Source organism: Electrophorus electricus, chromosome 6, assembly GCF_041902795.1.
Source record: "Electrophorus electricus isolate QZ-2024a chromosome 6, ASM4190279v1, whole genome shotgun sequence".
NCBI classification, from domain to species: Eukaryota; Metazoa; Chordata; class Actinopteri; order Gymnotiformes; family Gymnotidae; genus Electrophorus; species Electrophorus electricus.
Genome location: NC_137502.1, coordinates 5,256,414 through 5,282,171, shown reverse-complemented (window position 1 = coordinate 5,282,171; position 25,758 = coordinate 5,256,414). Strand labels below are relative to the sequence as shown.

General features: G+C 43.6%; 2 protein-coding genes and 1 long non-coding RNA gene across 6 annotated transcripts; 2 read left to right on the top strand and 1 right to left on the bottom strand.

Moving 5' to 3' along the window:
- Positions 1-339: 339 nt before the first annotated feature.
- On the top strand, positions 340-6,073 carry nudt21 (nudix hydrolase 21). The gene is made up of 7 exons (XM_027004020.3): positions 340-619; positions 2,011-2,211; positions 2,363-2,426; positions 4,583-4,672; positions 5,049-5,124; positions 5,202-5,316; positions 5,697-6,073. The coding sequence occupies exons 1-7, from the start codon at positions 501-503 to the stop codon at positions 5,716-5,718; spliced, it is 687 nt and encodes a 228-aa protein (XP_026859821.1). The 5' UTR covers positions 340-500; the 3' UTR covers positions 5,719-6,073.
- A 3,152-nt stretch (positions 6,074-9,225) lies between these two features.
- On the bottom strand, positions 9,226-25,369 carry hsf4 (heat shock transcription factor 4). 4 transcript variants are annotated; one of them, XM_081716608.1, is made up of 13 exons: positions 25,277-25,369; positions 23,424-23,864; positions 22,053-22,161; positions 21,505-21,632; positions 21,170-21,294; positions 20,433-20,508; positions 17,135-17,202; positions 16,237-16,336; positions 15,754-15,860; positions 13,977-14,171; positions 13,767-13,875; positions 10,621-10,686; positions 9,226-10,375 (listed from the first exon to the last, which is right to left on the bottom strand). In XM_081716608.1, exons 2-13 carry the CDS (start codon positions 23,547-23,549, stop codon positions 10,316-10,318), a joined length of 1,269 nt encoding a protein of 422 aa, XP_081572734.1. In that variant the 5' UTR covers positions 23,550-23,864; positions 25,277-25,369; the 3' UTR covers positions 9,226-10,315. The 4 variants fall into 4 exon arrangements, with proteins under 4 accessions (XP_081572734.1, XP_081572732.1, XP_081572733.1 ...); XM_081716606.1 differs by having other exon boundaries at positions 21,170-21,632; XM_081716607.1 differs by lacking the exon at positions 25,277-25,369 and having other exon boundaries at positions 21,170-21,632; positions 23,424-24,134.
- Positions 12,609-21,356, top strand: LOC145658637 (uncharacterized). The gene is made up of 3 exons (XR_014124306.1): positions 12,609-13,005; positions 17,157-17,228; positions 21,220-21,356. It is a non-coding gene; the product is annotated as an uncharacterized LOC145658637 (long non-coding RNA).
- Positions 25,370-25,758: the final 389 nt, after the last annotated feature.

The following is a 25,758-nucleotide window of genomic DNA, read 5'->3' as shown; positions in this document are numbered from 1 at the left end:
AACACATCCAAAACATCCAAACACATCCAAAACCCACACTGGCCTCCTTGGTGATTAAGGCTGTACCCAGCCCCACTGACACCGCTGATGTGTGCGCACCAGTTCCACATGGGCTTTGTGTACTACACCCACAGCACACACTGAATTAACCTGCCTATATTTATAATTCCCCATGAATCCAATAACCGATATAAATGTGTTTATATATATCTTTTTTTTCCGGAATCGCGACGTTGTAGGACATTTTAATTCCTAGACATTTAAATTCTTATTGAAAAATTAAAATAAAAATTAAAATGTCCTACAACGGCGCGATTCCGGAAATGACGCAAACACAGCGGAAGTGGTTTCACGGCAAAGAGCGGTGTTTTCATTTAGCCTGTTAGCTTTGCAAGCTTCCTAGTCGAATTGAGTACTTTTCGCTTGAAATTTAATAGGCAGCAACACGAGTAGCCTGCGATTAAGACTATTTTAAAAGTGTATAATTTAACTAAGAAACCATGTCCGTCGTGCCTCCGAATCGCTCGTCCACCGGTTGGCCCCGTGGAGTTAATCAGTTCGGGAACAAATACATTAGCCCGCCGGCTAAACCGCTCACCCTGGAGAGAACCATCAACTTGTGAGCATATTGACCGAACAAATAATTGCCTTGTTTTCAGCGCACTATCTTTTGCATGCATTTGATGTGTGTGGAAGGTCATGACTTGAGTCAAAGGTGTTTTTGTGAATAAAGCTTCACGGCGTTAGCAGTAGCACTTGGCACAGGAGGCTCGTCTGGCGTCCTTCGCGTTTTCAGGCTGTGGTGTGGTGTTGTGTGGTGTTTTCTGACTGTGGTGTTGTGTGGTGTTTTCAGACTGTGGTGTTGTGTTGTGTTTTCAGACTGTGGTGTTGTGTGGTGTTTTCAGACTGTGGTGTTGTGTGGTGTTTTCAGACTGTGGTGTTGTGTGGTGTTTTCAGACTGTGGTGTTTTCAGGCTGTGCTGTGGTGTTTTCAGGCTGTGCTGTGGTGTTTTCAGGCTGTGCTGTGGTGTTTTCAGGCTGTTGTGTTGTGTGGTGTGGTGTTTTCAGACTGTGGTGTGCTATGGTGTTTTCAGGCTGTGCCGTGGTGTGGTGTGGTGTTTTCAGGCTGTGCCGTGGTGTGGTGTGGTGTTTTCAGGCTGTGCCGTGGTGTGGTGTGGTGTTTTCAGGCTGTGCCGTGGTGTGGTGTGGTGTTTTCAGGCTGTGCCGTGGTGTGGTGTGGTGTTTTCAGGCTGTGCCGTGGTGTGGTGTGGTGTTTTCAGGCTGTGCCGTGGTGTGGTGTGGTGTTTTCAGGCTGTGCCGTGGTGTGGTGTGGTGTTTTCAGGCTGTGCCGTGGTGTGGTGTGGTGTTTTCAGGCTGTGCCGTGGTGTGGTGTGGTGTTTTCAGGCTGTGCCGTGGTGTGGTGTGGTGTTTTCAGGCTGTGCCGTGGTGTGGTGTGGTGTTTTCAGGCTGTGCCGTGGTGTGGTGTGGTGTTTTCAGGCTGTGCCGTGGTGTGGTGTGGTGTTTTCAGGCTGTGCCGTGGTGTGGTGTGGTGTGGTGTTTTCAGGCTGTGCCGTGGTGTGGTGTGGTGTGGTGTTTTCAGGCTGTGCCGTGGTGTGGTGTGGTGTGGTGTTTTCAGGCTGTGCCGTGGTGTGGTGTGGTGTGGTGTTTTCAGGCTGTGCCGTGGTGTGGTGTGGTGTGGTGTTTTCAGGCTGTGCCGTGGTGTGGTGTGGTGTGGTGTTTTCAGGCTGTGCCGTGGTGTGGTGTGGTGTGGTGTTTTCAGGCTGTGCCGTGGTGTGGTGTGGTGTGGTGTTTTCAGGCTGTGCCGTGGTGTGGTGTGGTGTGGTGTTTTCAGGCTGTGCCGTGGTGTGGTGTGGTGTGGTGTTTTCAGGCTGTGCCGTGGTGTGGTGTGGTGTGGTGTTTTCAGGCTGTGCCGTGCCGTGGTGTGGTGTTTTCAGGCTGTGCCGTGCCGTGGTGTGGTGTTTTCAGGCTGTGGCATGTTCATTTCTCCCAGGTATCCCCTGACGAATTACACATTTGGCACGAAGGAGCCGCTGTATGAGAAGGACAGCTCCGTGGCCGCGCGCTTCCAGCGGATGCGTGAGGAGTTCGAAAAGATAGGCATGCGACGGACAGTGGAAGGAGTCCTCATCGTGCATGAGCACAGGCTGCCGCACGTGCTGCTCCTGCAGCTGGGAACTACGTTCTTTAAGCTGTGAGTGATCTGATTCCGTGTGATCACTATTTTTCCTCTGACCATCACGTTTGTCATGTCTTATCAGGCTTTCTAGTGCAGTGTGGTGTATTCCTGTGCTCAAGGACATCATTGTTTTCACAAACTTTGTTACTTCTGTTTTTGCGTTCAGCCCTGGTGGAGAGTTGAACCCTGGAGAAGATGAAGTTGAGGGTTTGAAGCGGCTGATGACGGAGGTATTAACTCTTGTTATTGAGGTTTTCTCTTTGACATCTATGATTGTGTTTATAGATTTTTAGTTTGTGTACCTCTGGCCATTTAAAACTTGTCCTGTGCTGGTCACAATGTGCAAAAAACAACTAATAGGAAAAGTAGATTTATTTAATTGAAAGCTCTCTAACGGGTATCATAAATTAGCTGCATTTTTGCTGAGCATGTACTGTGTAGGCCAGTCACCTTTTAAACATTTTTACACAACACAAACACACATTAATAATATCTATCTAAAACAAGCACCAACATTCAGTGAAAGATTATTATAGATTATTACTGTATTTCACCATGGCTTCACACTAGCCTGTTTCCAGAGAAACAGAACGTTTCAGAGAGAGGTCCTTCATCAGCTGGGCATGCAAAGTGCTTCTGAATTGTTAGTAGGAGGAGCCAGTTTATACTTGGAAAATTTAGATGTTTAAATCATAACATTCATTCTACAGGGTTGTAAAGTTCCAAGAGTGTAGATGAGTTTCTTTTGAGTTTCCTAATTTCATTGCTGCCATAGCAACAATTGGCAATACATGTATATCATGAAGGCAGTGTCCATTAGTACTAAAATACCTTGCCACTGGAAACAACAAATCCTTAATTCTGATGGTCCGAAGGTGTTCAGCAAATCGATCAGCAAGCCTTCTTTGTTTCTCTTACAAGTAATGCAGTAGACAACTCCAGCAGTGATGCATGAGGAGGAATGGGTGATGATAATTGATCCTTTTGTGCCAATTATTTTAGCGGCTGTTAATAAATTTGCAGGCTACAGTACCACAGCCACTATTTGAATGGTCGTTTATCTCACTCTTGGCAAGCATGTCTGATGTTTTTGTCTCTTTGGGAAGAGATTTGTGGAGGATCCTTAAATAGGGAAATGGCCTCTGCATCGTCCTGTAGGATTCTGAATTGTTTAAGTAAAATATCAGCTCCTGTTTTATTTGTAGGATGATGATGATTCAGCACCAAGAGAATTCTTGTAGTCTTAACAGCAGGCGGTTTATAAGTCACGTCAAAACCCAAGCAAAGACATCATCTATGACTTCCTCAGGAAACCCACAGTATTTAAGATATTCAGACATTTCCATGCTTTTCTGGTGGAAATCTTCATTCTCACTGCAAATGTGTCTAAGTAGCTGTGAGTAAGGGCTGGAGTTTACAGGCCTTGGGGTGTGAAGAATTGTACTGCAAATAGGATTGAGTCTGTAGGTTTATAATAGATGGTGGTAATTAAATAAGAATTGGCAAACTTCACTGAAGCATTCAAAAAGGCTATCTTCATGCCAGGATGTACTCCATGTATATTCAAGAGCTGGGTGGAACTTGGAGAATGAAGAAATTAACAGTTGGAGATCTATTGTGCATGTAGCAATACCAAAAAATGTCATCTCAGAAATTATAAGGCTACAGGTCCAGTATATTGCCCAAAAAATGTTTCTCAACAAATCCATCAAAGAGGTTTGCATAAGGTACCATTTTAGTACCAATACTAACTCCTTTTATTTGTGAGTAGTACTTGGAGTCAAAGGTGAAGCAGACTTAACACAAATTACAACAGCCTTAAGAGAATCCTTTAGGAGGATTTTTCTCAGGTCTTGCATCAACTTGTACCACCTGTATTAGGGTTGACTGTGTACAAAATTTTTAATGTCCAAAAGCTAGAAACAGCTACAGCGAGTATTATCTACAATAAGATTTATGGTTCCTAAGGGTCTGTGTGGTAGTGCTTTATAAAAGAATATAGGTTGTAATCCCATTTTTTGTAGGAGTGGTATTTTAAATTTAATTTGCCCTTACATATGAACTGTGTATCTGTTTTATAATTGATATGGCCAAAACAAGGTTATAATCTACTCATACTACCACAATTAAATCCTCCTGATTTAATCAGCTTTGCTAAGCATTAGAGATGCTCCTGTTGAATAATTAAAATGGTACATAGTCATTAGAGGCACCATAAAAACTGCACAGGTAATTTAATGCTGATAGCACTATTGAATGACACTTCTTAGGAGACATTTACGTTAAGCATATGTAGGCAGTGCTGATTAGTTTGTGCTAGCTTGCATTTATCATCACGCCGTTTAAGATTTGAAGTTTTGGTGACGAGGACTTGTGGTTTGGTCAGATTTTGGGGCGACAGGACGGGGTGAAGCAGGACTGGGTGATTGATGACTGCATTGGAAATTGGTGGAGACCCAATTTCGAGCCACCGCAGGTAGGTTACGCAAAACACACGTGAGGATGCTCTGGTTTAAGTGTCACCCAGCACCTAGGTCAGTCCTGGAGCCTCACCACTCTGTGCAGGAGCAGGCTTTGTCCTGCTCTGTCACTCATTCTGATGAGTGGATGGGCTGGATCAGGAATGTCAGAGGAAGGAGAACCCAGCGATGTGCAGGGCAGTGGCGTCCCAGTACTGCATATGGAAACAGCCACCTTCGCACACTACTTTTACACAGCCAATTATTTCTAATATGAATTAAACCACATTATGATTGAGTGCCTGCTCATATAGGCAATGGTTTATTTATATTTATTGCTATGGCAATTCTGTTAATATTATTTTTATTTATTTCTATGTTGGGGTTCTTCAGTATCCCTACATTCCAGCACACATCACTAAGCCCAAGGAACATAAGAAGCTTTTCTTGGTCCAACTGCAGGAGAAAGGTAAGACCCTGTACAGTTCTCTACATGCTATACTTTATGTATCCTGTTCTCATGGACTTGTTGTGATCGTCTTCCAGCATTGTTTGCTGTGCCAAAGAACTACAAGTTGGTGGCAGCCCCCCTGTTTGAACTCTATGACAACGCACCTGGATACGGGCCCATCATTTCCAGTCTCCCTCAGCTACTGAGCAGGTAAGATGCCATGCCAAGGTCCAGGATCAACAACAGAAATGCTGACCACATGCTGCGTTTATGAGCAGTGTGTATGCTGACCATGTGTGCATGCTGTCCATGAGCTGAGGGACAGAATAGGTGTTATTCCTAAGATGACCTGCCTTTTGTGGGAATTATGGGATCTTAAATTGAATTTGCACTTGTATTTTAACTGTGTGTCTGTCTTATAGTTGATATAGCAAATGCATGGTTATAATCACAAACTGCCATTAGTACAGCCTCCTAAAATACCTCCTAATGCGGCACTGTGGAGCAGATTCCTGCTGGGTTTTTAAAAGGTCAAATTGGTCGTGTCTCATAATTTTTAGTTTTTTCACAGCTGTTATTCTGCCGAACAGGTTTAACTTCATCTACAACTGATGGGCTCCCAGCCCGCTGGCTGTCTCTGTGAGCGCGGTCGCAACAGATGGGAGGGCGAGAGAAGGTGGTGATGACTAACCACCCTGGCACAGCAGGGACCCAGCTATATCCCAAGTGCTTGGAAACATAAATGTCAACGACTTGTGCATTCTCCCCCCCCCATCAATTTTTTGTCACTTCCACAACTGTTATTTTATTCTTAAATATCTCTTTATTTGGCCAGATCGCTGGAGTTTTATGTTAATTAAGGAGTGAATATGATGTCCTTAGTAAATAAAGCCATGTGATTTCGTTAGTTTTATTTTTTAATCTTTGTATGTTTCATTCCTTTTTATAATAAATTGTTAGCTCAGAATTGTTTCTTGTTGCAGAATCTTTGATAACAGATAGTTCCATAACAATTCAACTGAGTGCCATTAAGCAACATTGTAAGATCTTGGTGGTTTATGCCTTACAGCAAGATCCCTGCTTCGTTTTCAAATAATTGGTGCCTGTACATTTGCACTCAATGCATCTGGCTCTGCCTAATCTCGCCATCACAAAAGTATAAACCCTGACATGTCCTTCATATCTTGTAGAGCTATGACAGAGTGTAAAGGCTCTATCTATCATGACACTGGCTTTTAGTGCCATGACCGAAGCATTTAAAACTTGTGTTTAGTTGTATGCCTGTATATTTTGGTGATGTCTATTTTGCTTAATATGATTAGACATGTATATCTGTTTCTCGTAGTCACATTAAGGTGACCTTTAATTTAGCAAATAACACTGGGAAAATTCTGCTATGCTGTATGAATTGGTGTGAAACAACAGATTGGTAGGAAACCTTAAAAAGGTTTGTGTGCCCTATTCACAGACTGCAGTGGGATGTTTTGAGATGAACCCTTCAGGTTTTTATCCATGGCCCTCATGATTACAGGCTCACAGGCTTGATGTAGATCAGAAAACGTGTTGTGTTCCCCTTCAGCTGCCGGGTCACGGTACTTGTGCTTACTTTAGTGAGATGTGTCCAGTCCTCTCTTCTCTAAGGACCTTGCCAAATCCTGATTGTGGAAAAAAGTCCTTATCTTAATGCATTGGCTACAAGAGCATGCTGGGAACTACAGGAGAGTCATGTGGCATGGCTGTAGCTACTACAACTCATCCTAATACAGATCGGCAGTGTGATGGTGTGGTAGCCATGCCTTAGGTTTAGTATGACCGTTTCAGAAAAACATGGTATATACCTAAGATATTATTTGGCTATACCTAAGCCAAAGTGCTGAGGTTCCTTCTGTGTTATAAACTGCTGTTTATGTATTGCAGTGTAACATCCGTTTTAATGCCTTGTGTGCTGAGTAGAAGTGTTTGTCATATTTCGCAACTCCCGCAGGCCACTGTGTACTGCCAGATGTGTCAGGTGTTGTAGGTGCACAGAAAATATCCTACAGATGTCAGTAACAAACACTGCATCTGACTAGATCATAGACGCAGAGGTTCTGAGACTGTTCGTACCTGAGCTCTGCAAACATGGAAAAGACGCGCACTACGGTAGGTTTGTTAAAACATGCTGTTCAGTTTTAATGGTTCAGTCCTCTCTTCGCAATTTATCTCATGTAAATTAAACCCAGACTACTAAGTGCTAGCAATAAGAATCCTGTGCTGCTTTTCTTCAGTCACCTTAAAAGTGTCCAATGTATATTCAATGTAAAAACTTACAGAACAAGTGCTGTCTTCCCAATTTTGAGCTTTAATTTTATGTACTTAGTAATAAGAAAAGTCAATTAAGAAACCCTGGAATGATATTAAGAATAAGAAGTTCATTTTGAAACCTAGGATTTTGAAAAACTGGACCTGGTGGCCCTTAAGTATACATTCTTCTTAGAAAACAAATATAAATTTTGAAAAATGGTGCTTACTTTTAAATATTTTTGTAATTTTGTAAATCTTTAGTGAACCCTTGTGGTCTGAATGCTGGCTACAAGTGAAAATACCTTTTTGCAAATAAAAAGTAAAATTTGTACTTTTCTTGTGTGCAATTCAATCCATCTGTTACATATTTAGACATTCACTGTTTCATGTTGATAATCAAGGCAAATGTTCTTCACAAAATTATATAAGAGGTATTATGGAGGTATTTCCTCGCTGGAAGTAGGTAATCCACAGACTCGTCTTTTCTCTACGAATAAACATGTTTGAATAAAGGTATGTTGTATGTTGGACACTATTCTGCACAGAAATAAATTCCTGGTATGCTAGTCATACATGTATGTGGACTATTCCATTTGATACTATTAGGTTCTTTAGGCCTAAAGTACTGTATTTGATTGTGCCACATATTTGGATATTTGAATAAAGAGAACAAAGTTATTTCAACTAATGTTAAAATAAGGCTTTCACAAGAGAGTGCTGTAAATGTTTGTATTTGTTTCAAGAATTAACATGACATTTGCAGTCTCAAACATTTCATTTTCCGCACACATCTACATATCCTTTTCCCCTTTTGTATATATGCATAATGATTAAACATAACGTACTGTTGCCACTGGCAGTCACCCGCAGAAAAACCCCGCTGTGGAAATGTTTTATCTTTTTAACAGCTGGTTATAGAATGTGGCTCTGAAGTCAGTAAACATAGATTAAGCTACATTCATTTATAACCAGTGCAAAGGATCCATTGATAAAGAAAACACTTTAACAGCTGCTAAAAATTAAGGCCTTTGTGAAAAACTATTTAAATTAAAAAAAAAAAAAATCCTTTTCAAAAAAACCATAAACACTCATTGACTTGTACTGAGGCGATGGGATAAGTGTAAAATGAAAGTGATCTTGCTATTTCTAATACTAGGATCACTCTTACTGCAAGTGCTCTTATGCTGCTAGTGTTTCTTTGAACTGACACAAATGTTTTTGGAACCATTATCATTATAATCCAGGGTGTTCCTGGTAATACATTCCAAGTGTCACCTAGCTTTAGTTTATCTTACAAACCAGTACCACAGTACTAGCTTTGAAGTCCGTGGTGTTGCACAATATGGTTCCCCCAGGACGGGAAAGAAAGGGACAGAGCATCCTTATGCGTTTTTCCATCATCTTAGATGTTAACAGGTCTTATGATCATTTACACTGGCTAGATGGATGAGGTCTTGTCATAGTTGACTGAAACAGACATCTTTTTATAAAATAGATATAGGACTTATGGGATGAATAATATTATGGGTATATTATTGTTCAGCCTGAACACTATATAAATCGATTTCTTTGATGCGACTAGACAAAATTATCCCTCAAAAAAGCTGTTTGGTTTCAGTGTTTTTTTTCTCTCCCCAAAGGTGAGGTCTGCTTTTATGTCCGTAGACTTATCACATTAATATATGCATAGTAGTAAACAGTTCCTATTTTATTTATATAAATATATATTTAAATACAAATACAGTATGTGCTCCATCGAAATAATATATATATATATATATATATATATATATATATATATATATATATATATTATATCTACAATGAAATATTTAAAATAAAATCCCACCTCCACATGCAGCAACTCTAGCAAAGGTTAAAGTGCATTCAAACCTCAGCCACCTTTTTATGCAATAGGGCGTATTGGCAAAAAAAAAAAGAGAATACCTCAGCAGAAAAATAGTTACTACTACTCAGACAAGGATTTGACTGATATATGATATCAGTGATCAACAGTTATTTTACTTCCTGTTTATTATGCATTTTTACACACTCAATCCAAATGTGGTTTCAGAAGTTCTCTATCACCCATAGTTTTTTGTTACAGAAATATTCATATGTCACTATGTATAGTATAGAAATGTGCTAGGAAGCAAAATGGACACTGTATGCTTTAGAAGTAGATTAGTAGCTACTTATGCTAAATGTAATAGCAGCCTTATTTATGAATAAGTAATGTAAAATGATTCTAAGATGTGCTTCACTTAAAAACCATACCTGATGGAAAAAATCTAAGGTTCACCTATTTTAGTTGTCTAGCATATTGAGTTAATTCACAGGATTCAGTCTCGGTCATGATGCTTACACAGATATCCATTGTATTAACATGCCTCCAACTGCAAACACTTGAATTCCATTGAGTAGGTTAATCACATCCTAATTCCATCCTGTGCTTTTGTAATCCTTCATTGATTAAGGATCTCCATGTGAAGCTCTGGCCAGTAAAGTACTGACTTTCACAACACTTTTCTGTGATGATCCCTGATCTATCTCTTTGGGCCTCATATTCAAACTGGATTTAGGGATAGTAAACTGGCCATATGTTCAACTAGGTCCATCCATGAGAAACAAAAAAAAAAAGAAAAAGAAACATGTCTTCCAAACCCCAAGGCTATTCAACATTCATTAATTTACCTTGATGTAGAAATAGTTTAACAAGAGTCCTTGTATTTTATTGATTTGTAGCCTGTCCTGGCGATGACACTTTATTTGAAGATCAGTAAGAGATGTAATGCTCAGTGCCGATGTTGTCTGTGACTAATGCTCATTAACTTGGATTAACTGGAGATCGGATTGAATTTCCAGGTGAAGGGTATCTGATGGTCAGAGGAGAAAAGCCTGTGTCAGGCCCAGAGTGTCAGGACCTTCACTGTTCATCACAGCCAGTAGTTGAGCAGGCCGCTCCTTCCTGGATCTGAAACATGTACTAGGACAGAACAGCAGTGATGAGGAAGTTAGCTAACTCCTGCACTTACAATATACACACAGACAACATGGTACAGCAAAAAATAAATAAATTAAGCGGGATTTTAAGGGTTTGCAATATGTAGTGATTAATGATTACACTGATCCTACTTATTTCAATGTACATTGCATCCAAAAACTTTAGCAGTTTTATAGTGTAAGTGCTATATTTGTTTGAGGTGAACTAAAACCATGTGAGCCACTCACTGATTTCAGATTGGGGTCCAGCTCTGTGAGGCTCCATTCATCCACAGGCAAGCCAAATGTGAATGGCTGTAAGAGAGCAAAAGTCTTTATATGACCAAAGAATTAATTTTGCATTACCCAGTTTAAAGGAAAGACGTATTTAAGAAAGCATGTGGCATATTTATGTAACAAATTAAAACATGATTAAATTCTCGTCTTTCTTCTACTGGTGTCACTGCTACAGCTCTACAGTGTTACAGTGTCATATCTTACAAATAGACAACAGTTTATCACACTAGGTGCACACAAATCCAACTCTCCTGTTAAGTGTGGTGTTCCCCATGGTTCAGTTCTTGGACCCTACTTATTCGTAGCCATAACCTTAAGTTTCATTGCTCTGCAGATGATATTCAACTATACCTCAGTACATACTCACCCTTAGATTCCTTTCCCAATACACAAACTGACTGTATTTCATATGCATGATACCTTTCTCATGCTAAACACTGATAAACTGAGGTTTTACTACCTGGCTCTAAATCTTCACTTTCTAAATCATTCAGTCTGTTAGCACCGACGGTGTTCTGGTTAAGATTGCACCTTAGTGTTTTACTTGCTTAATCTTGATCTACATCATAAGTCATTCATTTCCTTCTGCTTTCTTTTACTTACATGACATGACATTGCTCATCTCTGCCCATTCCTGACTGATAGTGATGCGCCAACTTTGGTTCATGCCTCCATCATGTCTTGTATTGACTACTCTAGCCCCCCCTTTCACTGGACTTTTCAGTAAGAACTCTGCAGCTGGAGTCCTCACCCATACTAAACGTTCACCTCGCATTACACCCAGCCTTTCCTAGCCGCACTGGCCCATATCAAGTTTAGAAATCTGCTTCTCGCTTTCCAAGCCCAACATAAGCTTGCTCGCATCTACCTATGTGAACTCCTGACGCCGTACTCTCCCTCTCATGTCTGCTGTCTTCAACAGAAACAGCCTTCGTAGCCGTGACAGAGAAACTTCACGCTGCTAAAGCTGCCAAACTGTCATCTGCCTTGATTCTTCTGGACCTTTCGGCAGCCTTTGACACTAAACCACAACATTCTCCTCTCTGTTCTCTCCAGGCTTGGTGTGACTGGCTCTGCATGGAAATGGTTTCAGTCCTATCTGGAGGGACGGTCCTATCAGGTAACATGGATAGGATCCACATTCAGGCCATGTAGACTCTTCACTCGTGTGCCCCAGGGTTCAGTATTGGGCCCCCTTCTCTTCTCTTTGTATACTCATTCTTTTGGTGATGTAATATCTTCTCATGGTTTCTTCTACCACTGCTATGCTGATGACACCCAATTAATTCTTTCTCTCCCAGCCTCTGACAGGCAGGTCTGCAGACGTATCTCAGCATGCTTGATCGACATTGTGTTATGGATGACAGCCCACCACTTGAAGCTCAAACCCAGTAAAACCCAGCTTCTGTTCATCCCAGGTACTCCCAACCCTTACCATGACCTCACAGTTTCCTTCGAGAACTCCCTGGTACCACCATCCGAAGTCGCCCGTAGCCTGGGCAGAACTTTGGACAACCAGTTGTCGTTGTCAACTCATGTTTCTAATCTGACCCGGTCTTGCAGATTGCTCCTTTGTAACATACGAAGGATTCAGCCCTTTCTCTCGCAGGAAGCCCCCCAGGGGCTTGTGATCTCAAAGCTAGACTACTGCAACTCACTACTTGCTTGTCTTCCTCTAAGAGCCATCAGATCCCTACAACTTGTCCAGAATGCAGCAGCATGACTGAAGTTCACACGGCACTCCACTGCTGCACTTCATTGGCTTCCAGTAGCTGCCTGCCTCAGATTTAAAACCTTGATGCGTGCTTACAAAGCCAAAAATGGACCACCCTCTGCATACATGATGTCAATGGTCAAAGGCTGATTTGTACCTTAAGTACTTCAAACCTCAAGTATGGCTCAGCTTGAAACACCAAGCTTCAAGTCTCATGGAAGACAAGTATTGAAACTATTCTCTGTCCTGGATCCTAGATGGGGGAACAAAGTTCTGCTTGCTTTCCGGACAGTCCTTTGCAGTGTGAAGTACTGAAGACCCATCTATTTGTGGATTATTTAAATGACCACTCACCCTGTTCCTATGTTGACTAACTAAAACTCTAATACTTATTGTAGGGTATTGTTTATTGCACTGATGTTGACTGCTCCTATGGTGACTAACTCTAGTACTTATTGTTCATTGCAATGATTGTTGTCTGAGATAGACCTTATGTATTTTACACTTCTAGGCATCAGCACTGATCCCTGTATTTCAACAGTATTCCCGTTCATTGGTATCTTGGACTCTAACCTACTCTACTGCACTAGGATGTATTCATGAGTAAACGGCAAAGCACTTTTGTAAGTAACTCTGGATAAGAGTGGCTGCTAAATGTCGTAAATGTAAATGTCTCTGGAACTCTCTTCCTGGTTATGTCTGCTCTTCTCTCCCTACTTTATAAATCTGATATAAACACATTTTCTTTTCAGAAACATTTCCTTTTATCCTTCACTCCTGAGTCTCTCCCTCTTTTTTTAAATTTAGTTTTATAAAGTGACCTGGGGATTGTTTAAGGCATCATGTAAATGTAACTTCTTATAAATTCCAGTTGCCTGTGTATGCATGTGCATGCATACATGTGTGTGTGTGTGTGTTTGTATGTGTGTGTGTGTGTGTGTGTGTGTGTGTGTGTGTGTGTGTGTGTATGTGTGTGTGTGTGTGTGTGTGTGTGTGTGTGTGTGTGTGTGTGTATGTATGTGTGTGTGTGTGTGTGTGTGTGTGTGTGTGTGTGTGTATGTGTGTGTGTGTGTGTGTATGTGTGTTTGTGTGTGTGTGTGTGTGTGTGTGTGTGTGTGTGTGTGTGTGTGTGTGTGTATGTGTGTGTGTGTGTATGTGTGTGTGTGTGTGTGTATGTGTGTGTGTGTGTGTGTGTGTGTGTGTGTGTGTGTGTGTGTGTGTGTGTATGTGTGTTTGTGTGTGTGTGTGTGTGTGTGTGTGTGTGTGTGTGTGTGTGTGTATGTGTGTGTGTGTGTGTATGTATGTGTGTGTGTGTGTGTGTGTGTGTGTGTGTGTGTGTGTGTATGTGTGTGTGTGATAGGTGCTGTACATGTTTAATCCTTACGTTCACAGCAGCTGTTCTGGGCTCCATACTCTGCTGGTGGCCCCGCAGGAGGAACTGTAGTTCTTCCAAACTCATGTCCACATTTTCCACAGCATCACACATCTCTGGTCTAACACACATGCACCAGCAGAATTAAGCCGTTTATAACATAAACACCAGTACTGATTAAATACCACACTCTGTGGTGTTGTGGTCCTCCAGCACCCCAACCTGTCCAGCATGGTCCTCTTGGCCTGCCTCTCTTCAGGGCTTGCTCCTCTGCCCTCCAGCACAGACTGTACCATAGCTACGGGTAAGATGGGGGGTTCAGCACACATCTCACAAGAGCCAAATGGTATGCCCTCACCCCGCCCACGCACACTTGGACTCAGTGGCTCCTCCTTAATAAGCATGAGACACTTCTCCCTGATTGGACAGATCACATTTACATCATTATATAACAATAAGGGTTTTTAAAATGCTTGTTTAATTTCTATTTATTTATTTATTTTACAAAATATGAATGTACAGTATCAGGTACACCATTTGTATATGATATATACCTTTATGACAGGTTATTTAAATAAAATGATCTTTTTTTTCCCCCAAATGTTTATACCTTACACCAAAACAAATGTTTACACCAAAACAAAAGATTATAAGGAATCAACTTTAAAGACAGGTCTGTGGGTCACGCCGCTAGTGCTCCGAATACCACAGGAACCACTGCCTCCTTCACCTTCCACATCTTTCTAGCACTTCCTTTAGCATGTTGGTATGTCTTAAACTTCGTCTTCCTTGTTCCTGGTGTTGCTATCACTACGGCCGTCTTCTGTTGTCTGTCTATCGCCGCTATGTTGGTTAGCCATTACCATTTTGTCTGTCTGTATCTGGAAGTCCCACAGGATCTTAGCACGGCCATTCTCCATCACCTTTGGTGGTTTATCTAACTTCAACCTTGGAACTTCCTGTCTGTACTTGACACACATGTCTCTGTACACTATGCCTGGCACTCGGTTATGGCTTTCCATATCTGTTCTGCCTGATAGCTTCTTGAGTCCCACTGTTATGAGATAGATTGTCTCAGGGGCATCTGTTGTCCTGCCTGGTGTGGTGGATCCCAGCCTCTGTTGGTCTTGCATTCAGGAGCTTGTTCCTTTGCTCCCATGATTATTGCATCCATGTTGTCCAATCCAGACCTTTCCAGCCATTGGTAGGATTTCTCCATATCAGCCGCTTCCACTATTTACCAGTGGTACATACCATGCTGGGGTCTATCCTCCCATGATGGTTCCTGCTCCTGCTCATTCCAATCCTCCGCAGGTTTCTGCTGTCTGACCTGCTCACTATGTACTTCATCACTGGCATCCATCTTCCTGGTGTACTCCTGGATCCTGGTGGTTTCACCCTGATGCTCACTAGCCCTCCTTCCACTTGGTGTACAGTCTGAAAGTAATGGATTTGGGATGAAACCCTCCGTGCACTGTGAGGAGATTCCTTGTCTTTCCATGTCTTCCTTGTCTGCTCCTTAGGCCAGCTTATTATGCCAGCGGGGTATCTGATGCCTGGTAGAGCATAGGTGTTGATAGTTGGGATCTTGTTCTTCCCATTTGGCTGACTCCTCAGGACTTGGTGGCTGACTCAGGTTGCATATACCCTGTCGTAATGGGGTTGCGTGTGTACTAGCATTCCAACAGTCCTCTGTTCTCCACACTTGTCCATGAGTGTCTTGTATTTGTTCCAGTAGCTCACTTTTTATCAGATTGCTCTGGTCTCCCAGTACCTGATGTGGACATTGGTGACACAGATGACGTCTGAGCCAGTGTGAGTCTTTTGTTTCTAACTCTCATTGTTAGTGAGGTAGGCGGGTAACGTTAAGGACCTAGCCTATGGGACCACAATGACCTCCTGTATGGAAGTCAGTGGTGTAACACCGAGCTATATATATATATATATATATATATATATATATATATATATATATATACACACACTAATATATACATACCTTGACTGGCCATACATAGACAAATGTGACATTTCAGTAACATCTGAGATGGTTGGGCCTCCGGTCACCATGCTGGTAGTGGAACAGGATGCAGTCTCTGTGGATGGCTGAGAAAAAGAAAGAAGTGAGATTGTGTTTGCTTGTGTTAAGATTATCACTGTTTTATTTTGGAAATAATAATATCTTTCTCCTACCATCTCTGATGCCTGGATAGAAGGTCATGCATTTTGAGTAAGCAGTAGATGTAAATGACATTTTAAGATATCAAGCATGTTATAGTGATATGGATTTCAACAAAATGGGGTCTTCTGAGTAGGGGTCAAATGGGATCAAAACTTTACCCAAGCTAGCTAGTCAACTAACACAGAAGAATCACAAAAAGTTCTATAAATTTCAGAGTTTTCTTAAATGGTAATTTGGAGTTGACCTCCCAAATATGCTGTATGGTCTATATCTTGGGCCTGGGGTGGTTCTGGGACTTACTGACTGGATGCAGAAGGGCTCCTGTGTGTGCTCCATGACGTGAACGTGACTGAATTTGGAGACTGGAGGAGTGGAGGATCCATCATCTAACATCAGAGGCCTGAGAGGCAGGAGCAAGGTCATAGCAGGAAAGCCCTAATACTCCTAATATAGTGCTATGGGTTACAGCTTATGGAATTGAGAAATGGAGCTCACTTTATTTAGGCTTGCTTTGGGTTAGGTTCAGGGTTAGATTACGGTAAAGGCTCATTAGTCCATACGCTGTGAGCATTTTGTTAAGTCTAAAAATACTTGCATAATAATAAGTAAATAAACATAATAATATCCAAAACCTAGTAGTAAGTAGGTGTGAATGAAGGATGCTACTATTTCATATGTTCACTGACAAGCTAAGCTCTTTATCTAAGAGTACATTTGAGGCCAAAGGTGATATTGTTTAGAGTATAAACTCCAAGGAATTCGCACTAGTGGTGACCGAGAGTTGTAGCATTGTGTAGTGTGTTACTGGGCCTTGTGCTTCTGCTATGATGTGTTCTCACGGGTCACACTAGCTGATAGTGCATTTTCCATAGAGGCTAGAGGGTCATGCGCTATGGTTCACTAGGGTGGTGTGTGTGTGGGCCAGAGCTCAGCATGTCTGATTCATCATTCAGGTCCACCCAGGCCAAGCCAGCTGCATGAATTGTGTCAGTTGACCGCATCCAGCTGAGTTGGCCATTCCCACTACTGGTGTATTAGGTGCTCACCTAATGTTGATTTGATCGTTTCGGTTTCCCCTTTCTTATTGTTTCTAAATGTTTGTGTGTGTGTGTGTGTGTGTTTGTGTGTGTGTGTGTGTGTGTGTTTGTGTGTGTGTGTGTGTGTGTGTGTGTGTGTGTGTGTGTGTGTGTGTACTCACAGTTTTCTTTTCATTCCGACAGTGCCGGGGGCACTGGGCTGCATCTGGCTGAATAGGAACTGAATCAGCTAACAGCAGCAGCCAGAACCAGAGAGTGAGTCAGCATTACTGTACTGCATTAAAAATCCCAGCAACATGCAACATGCACCTCCCCTAGCTCCCTCATACACTCCTACACCACCTCCCCCATACACTCCTACACCACCTCCCTCATACACTCCTACACCACCTCCCCTAGCTCCCTCATACACTCCTACACCACCTCCCCCATACACTCCTACGCCACCTCCCCTAGCTCCCTCATACACTCCTACACCACCTCCCCATACACTCCTACGCCACCTCCCCTAGCTCCCCCATACACTCCTACACCACCTCCCTCATACACTCCTACGCCACCTCCCCTAGCTCCCTCATACACTCCTACGCCACCTCCCCTAGCTCCCTCATACACGCCTACACCACCTCCCCTAGCTCCCTCATACACTCCTACACCACCTCCCCCATACACTCCTACACCAACTCCCCTAGCTCCCCCATACACTCCTACACCACCTCCCCCATACACTCCTACATCAGCTCCCCTAGCTCCCCATACACTGCTACACCACCTCCCCATACACTCCTACACCACCTCCCCTAGCTCCCGCATACACTCCTACACCACCTCCCCCATACACTCCTATGCCACCTCCCCTAGCTCCCCATACACTCCTACAGCACCTCCCCATACACTCCTACACCACCTCCCCTAGCTCCCGCATACACTCCTACACCACCTCCCCCATACACTCCTACACCACCTCCCCTAGCTCCCTCATACACTCCTACGCCACCTCCCCTAGCTCCCTCATACACTCCTACACCACCTCCCCATACACTCCTACACCACCTCCCCTAGCTCCCTCATACACTCCTACACCACCTCCCCTAGCTCCCTCATACACTCCTACACCACCTCCCCCATACACTCCTACACCACCTCCCCTAGCTCCCTCATACACTCCTACACCACCTCCCCCATACACTCCTACATCACCTCCCCTAGCTCCCCCATACACTCCTACACCACCTCCCCATACACTCCTACATCACCTCCCCTAGCTCCCCCATACACTCCTACACCACCTCCCCATACACTCCTACATCACCTCCCCTAGCTCCCCCATACACTCCTACACCACCTCCCCATACACTCCTACATCACCTCCCCTAGCTCCCCCATACACTCCTACACCACCTCCCCATACACTCCTACATCACCTCCCCTAGCTCCCCCATACACTCCTACACCACCTCCCCATACACTCCTACATCACCTCCCCTAGCTCCCCCATACACTCCTACACCACCTCCCCATACACTCCTACACCACCTCCCCTAGCTCCCGCATACACTCCTACACCACCTCCCCCATACACTCCTATGCCACCTCCCCTAGCTCCCCATACACTCCTACAGCACCTCCCCATACACTCCTACATCACCTCCCCTAGCTCCCCCATACACTCCTACACCACCTCCCCATACACTCCTACATCACCTCCCCTAGCTCCCGCATACACTCCTACACCACCTCCCCCATACACTCCTACACCACCTCCCCTAGCTCCCTCATACACTCCTACGCCACCTCCCCATACACTCCTACGCCACCTCCCCTAGCTCCCTCATACACTCCTACACCACCTCCCCATACACTCCTACACCACCTCCCCTAGCTCCCTCATACACTCCTACACCACCTCCCCTAGCTCCCTCATACACTCCTACACCACCTCCCCCATACACTCCTACACCACCTCCCCTAGCTCCCTCATACACTCCTACACCACCTCCCCCATACACTCCTACATCACCTCCCCTAGCTCCCCATACACTCCTACAGCACCTCCCCATACACTCCTACACCACCTCCCCTAGCTCCCGCATACACTCCTACACCACCTCCCCCATACACTCCTACACCACCTCCCCTAGCTCCCTCATACACTCCTACACCACCTCCCCTAGCTCCCTCATACACTCCTACACCACCTCCCCCATACACTCCTACACCACCTCCCTCATACACTCCTACACCACCTCCCCCATACACTCCTACGCCACCTCCCCTAGCTCCCTCATACACTCCTACACCACCTCCCCATACACTCCTACGCCACCTCCCCTAGCTCCCCCATACACTCCTACACCACCTCCCTCATACACTCCTACATCAGCTCCCCTAGCTCCCCATACACTGCTACACCACCTCCCCATACACTCCTACACCACCTCCCCTAGCTCCCTCATACACTCCTACACCACCTCCCCATACACTCCTACACCACCTCCCTCATACACTCCTACGCCACCTCCCCTAGCTCCCTCATACACTCCTACGCCACCTCCCCTAGCTCCCTCATACACGCCTACACCACCTCCCCTAGCTCCCTCATACACTCCTACACCACCTCCCCCATACACTCCTACACCAACTCCCCTAGCTCCCCCATACACTCCTACACCACCTCCCCCATACACTCCTACATCAGCTCCCCTAGCTCCCCATACACTGCTACACCACCTCCCCATACACTCCTACACCACCTCCCCTAGCTCCCTCATACACTCCTACACCACCTCCCCATACACTCCTACACCACCTCCCCTAGCTCCCTCATACACTCCTACACCACCTCCCCTAGCTCCCTCATACACTCCTACACCACCTCCCCCATACACTCCTACACCACCTCCCCTAGCTCCCTCATACACTCCTACACCACCTCCCCCATACACTCCTACATCACCTCCCCTAGCTCCCCATACACTCCTACAGCACCTCCCCATACACTCCTACACCACCTCCCCTAGCTCCCGCATACACTCCTACACCACCTCCCCCATACACTCCTACACCACCTCCCCTAGCTCCCTCATACACTCCTACACCACCTCCCCTAGCTCCCTCATACACTCCTACACCACCTCCCCCATACACTCCTACATCACCTCCCCTAGCTCCCTCATACACTCCTACATCACCTCCCCCATACACTCCTACGCCACCTCCCCTAGCTCCCTCATACACTCCTACACCACCTCCCCCATACACTCCTACACCACCTCCCCTAGCTCCCTCATACACTCCTACGCCACCTCCCCTAGCTCCCTCATACACTCCTACACCACCTCCCCATACACTCCTACACCACCTCCCCTAGCTCCCTCATACACTCCTACACCACCTCCCCCATACACTCCTACACCACTTTCCTTAGCCTACTCATGCATCATTTGTACTGCTTCTGACCTTGTTCATGACTTTCTGCTGCTGTGTGTGGTTCAGTCTCAATGAAACTACCTCTTTCCACAGCACCTCATTCTGCCTAGATAGATAGATAGATAGATAGATAGATAGATAGATAGATAGATAGATAGATAGATAGATAGATAGATAGATAGATAGATGCTTAAATAGTGGTTGTTACAATATGCTGTTAGTGCTGACACAGAGTAATATCTTCATTGCATATTAATGGATAAGATGAAGTTGCCCTGGATGAAGCCAGCCTCCACCTTGCTGGCCTTCCTCCAGTGCCGTGTAGCTGATCAATACTGTTGATCTGCACCACGACCTCTAACCCACACTCGGGAGAGCTCTGTTCAGACAGCTCGCACAGTGCATGCCGGCTGAATTACTGGAGGAGTGAACGGATGAATGCTGGTGAAGGGCTCAAAGTGAAGGAGTGAAAATGTTTTGTATGTACTGCATGTATTAATATGTAATGTTTGTTTGAAGTTTATGTTGTTTTTGAAGTGAACAGTTATTTCAGGATTCATATTATAGACCTGCATAGTTAAATGCTGTGCCCTGTGTCACAGTTGATGAAATGAGATATGAAAATGTGCCTATGCAAACTAGATTTGAGCATGCATTGTGCGAGTCTGTATCTGTGTGTGTGAGCACATTGGCGCTTGTGTGTGTGTGTGTGTTTGTGTGTGTGTGTATGTTCCCATGCTTGTGTGTGGCTGTGGTTGGGCTCCCACTGCTTCATGTCTTGCATCTTGGACTCCATGCTGTCCTGCTGGCCACGCAGCACCTGGACCTCGTACAGGAGCCTGCTCAGGTCCTCCTGACGCACCTTCGTCTCCTCACTCTTCACTATGGACACCTGGGAGAGAATGCACACGCAGAATGTCACCGGCTCCAGCGGGACACATGCGGAACACCCTGAAGCTGTTACTTTAAGGGTAACGGAAGGGTAACCAGGACCTGGAATGGAGGCATATTCTTTCTTTGGGGGATGATATGAAAACATGAGACTTTCAATACTGTGGGGACTTTTAGCTGGTGTCCACAAGGAAAGATGAAAACGCATCACCTTGCGCTTGATGTGTTCCAGCAGATGCTCACGGCCTTGTAGGAAGTAGAGGTGCTGGAACTCTGTATCATCTCGCTCTGGCTTCACCAGCCCACTCTGTTCAATGTTCACCACCTTCCTGAAGCCATCTGAGACAAGACAACACACACACACACGCGCACACGCACACACGCACACACACACACACACACACACACACACACACGCACACACGCACACGCACACACGCACACACACACACACACACACACACACACACACACACACACAGAGACTAGTTCACAACTAGTACAATAAAAGTTACTTCAAGTTTTAACTAGCTGCCATCTTTTTATCCTGGAAAGGATATAACAAGGTGCTTTAGTGTAGTTGTCTTGGTAAAACTACATCGTCTTGGATATAATTCAATTGTCACGTACTTAAAATGTAATGAAACTAAGAGCCCAGATAACTGTTTGCTTGGGAGCTCTAGAGCCTACATTATGGAATGCTCAGTCTATGATACTGGTCAGTGTTGCTTCTCTGCCGTGCTGTGTAAAGGTACGCACACATGTTGAGTTGGCGCACGAAGCTGGCCATGTTGTTGTGCTTGAAGTATTTTGGCAGGACCTCCTTAGCGAACCTGCCCTGGTCAAACACATGGAAGCTGGTGCCAGTCTAGATGGAAGAAACCAAACCCAAAGCAAAAAGGCTAAAACGTGTGACTTTGCCCTACTAAACTCCACAGCAACAGTTTCATATCTGTAAAACAATATCACTGACTGATTGGCGGAAGATGAAAAAACGTAAAAAGATTAAAAAATCAAACCTAGTATCAGAAAAATTGCACCCACTTCTCTGGTAACTATCTGTGACACTAAATATCCACATATACATTATATCTTACATTTCTTATGATTTTTATTAATCTGATATAGAATGATCTTTTTCTGTTTCAAATATGCTATCACTGAAAATTATTCAACATCCAAAGAGCAACATAAATCATTGTTTCTTCTCAGCAAGAATATCAACCATAAAGCAGGTGAGTGCTTGTGAGAAGAGACATCCTGTTAGTAAAGAAGTGGAGACAGAGATTTAATTCAAAATGGACATTTAAAAGTGCTACAGTGCTCTGAAATACTCATTTCAACAGTGTGAGAATTCAGATCTGTCACGAAGGCCCACCGCGCAGAACATAACAGCTGCTGCTTTGAATATATCTCTGATATGCCGGCTTTGCCTTGATGACTGCTGTTATGTCAACTTAAGGCAGGTTATTAATACCCATATACATTACATATTATGTAATATGCTGAAGCAAGGCTGAATAGACGCATAAAATGATATTCCTCGTCCTCTTTACAAATGCCATTTTGACATTGTTTCAGAGGCTGTACACTTGAGAAGAATATCACAGTCACAGTCAACTATATCAGAACCAGAACCATCCTCAACTACAGAAACTACCCTCCTTAACTACAAAAACCGAACCCTCTCGACTACAAAAACAGAACTCTCCTTGACTACAGAAACTACCCCCCTCGACTACAAAAACAGAACCCTCTCTGACTACAGAAACTACCCCCCTCGACAACAAAAACAGAACCTTCCTCAAATACAGAACTACCCCCCTCGACTATAAAAACAGAACCGTCCTCGACTACAGAAAGCCACTGAGCCTGAGCACAGAACTTCACGTGGTCTTATACATCATCCTCTATATTGTGTATTTACTGTTGGTGTCAGATTTTTCCATATAGTATCTCTAAATCGTCATATGTAAAACCACCATCTAGATCCAAGGCCCGTCACTTGTTTATACTGTAGATAACAAAACTTCAAACTACAAAATGGGCTGTTATGATTCAGAAACAATGTTAGTTTGACATAATGAACTTTAGGTATTAGATGCTAGTTTTTTTTCAAAGCTGTCTCACCGTGCTCCAGCAGATGAGATGGTTGGTGTCTGGGTCCTCCACCAGTGTCCACAGTTTGTTGAGGAAAGCAGGTACATTACTGCCATAGCCTCCATCCACACCTATAGAGCCTGGCGACTCCTGCATGTCTTGGCCTTGGCTTTCTGTCACGAACCGTTGTGTATGTGCATGTGTGTGTGTGTGTGTGTGTGTAGCGTGTGGACGCGCACATACGCTTCCCAAAATGCCTCAGTCCATCCTCAGTCCAGATGCCGTCCCTGTCTGTGTCTCGCTGTGTCTCGCTGTATCTCACTGTGTTTCACTGTGTCTCGCTGTGTCCCAGTGATGGGTCCCTGTCAGCTCGCGTCATCCCTGGGCTGGGTGGGCGTCAGCAGAAAGGCTGGAGCATCACTGCTGCTGCAGTAACAGCGACAGCAGGAACAATACATGCCCGGACAGAGCCTGGAATAACAACACTGGGTCATGCCAAATGCCACAATGCACCCACACAACTTGCACAGGGGAGTGTTGTGTAAGCTCTGACCATGTGTGTGTGCATATATGTGTGCAAGTTGATTTTTGCACAGTAAAAGCTGTTATTTATAATTCTAATTCTAATTAAATATAAACTCAGGTGTTTGTAATATTGAAGGTCTGAAAACTTTGAAATTTTGAAATTTTCATTGTTAATCTACACTGAAAGATTTTTACTACTGAATGATGGAATTAAAACAAAAAATGCAATAATCTTATACTGTTTTCATAATTATTCATATTATTAAAAATCAACAAGGAAAATACAAATTTGGGAATATTATGTAACTCCCTTAGCAAAACATCAGATTGAAAAAATCCTTTAACTAAATTTGTATGGTTTGATTTTTCTGCTGAGCAGTTTTCTGAAACATCTCATGTTACTAACACTTTCCAGATTTCTGTCTGGTTAAATGAAGACAATAATCTTCATTTATACTGGCAGACTTCACTTCTTAATTTTTGTATTAATATTTTAATATTAATAAATGTAATTATTTACTTATTACATCTTTGACCCATATGTTGAAGAATTTGGCTGGGGTTTTTCTCCACAGACTCCCGCACATAGAAATGCTATGACACATCACAGCCAGCAGAGGGAGCTACAGTAATGCCAATATGCTTGTATTTTTTGTTGCACTAGTCAAATATGTACTGGCATATCTTTAATTTAGTATGTAAAACAACCAAAACGGTGTCAGGCAGTAATGGCTTACCAAATATATTTTTAAAAACATTTGAGAGGTATGAAATTATCTTTTTCGAAGTAAATAAATGCACAAGTGGGAAGGATTCCTCAGTTCCTCTGGTCACAAGCTGATTCAGTTAATCAGTTAATCAGTTTGAATACGTTAAGTCCATGGTCAATAAGTTTAAGTCCATAGTCAATACATTTAATCCATAGTCAATAAATTTAAGTCAATTTTCTGTAGGTTCAATAACTTTAAGTCCATGATCAGCATCAAGATTTTTTGCTAAACATACATGAGGCCTTCTAAGCAGTTTGTTTCCCCCCTTTAAATAAAAAATCCTGAATTATTTATCTAAATAAATAAAAAACATACATAAACACATTTGACCTGTTTCACAGTGTCTGTGAAATGTGTCCTTCTAATGTAAGATACAGTGATAAATGCCCATTAAAATACTCCTTCCACAGTAAGCTGTGGACGTGATGCCTAGGAGCTGTGGTTGGAGACCATTTTGAACCTGGAAATCCCTGGGTACATTTTGTGCCAAAGAAGCAAACAAACATGACTGCTTTAAAACACAGACGAACAAGTGGAAAATGGTTTAGTGCGAAATGCTGGAGTTTCCTAGAATGTTGAATGTTTTACCCTGTACTTGCTGAGCAGCTTCACCACAGATCAGAGTCCCTTAAAGGAAAAATGTTGGTTTTTTTAAATATAAATGTCCTGCACTCTGAAGCCCATTAAGGGTTGATGTTGCTTGTAGGAACTTTCCATGGATGGAGGCCACGTATTTTCGTACGGCTGGCTTGCTGTTTGTGCTGGAGGAGGACACGGACAAGCAGTGTGCCCCATGTGTTACGTGCAAAATACACGGCGGGTTTAATGTTTAAAAGGACTGCGGCGATGAACTGTGCAAACAAGTACCCTGGAGAGCATGAGGTATTGCCTGTGGACACCACCTCTCTCAGAATATCAGGAATATTTGAATGAGTGAGTGCGTGTGTTTGTGTGTGCGTCTGTGTGATAGTCTTGGTGGTGAGGCGGTATACGCTTACAGCCTTCTTTATTCTAAGCATTTAATCGTGAGAAACACTGGCTACGAGGGTGATTATAGACTTTAAACAATT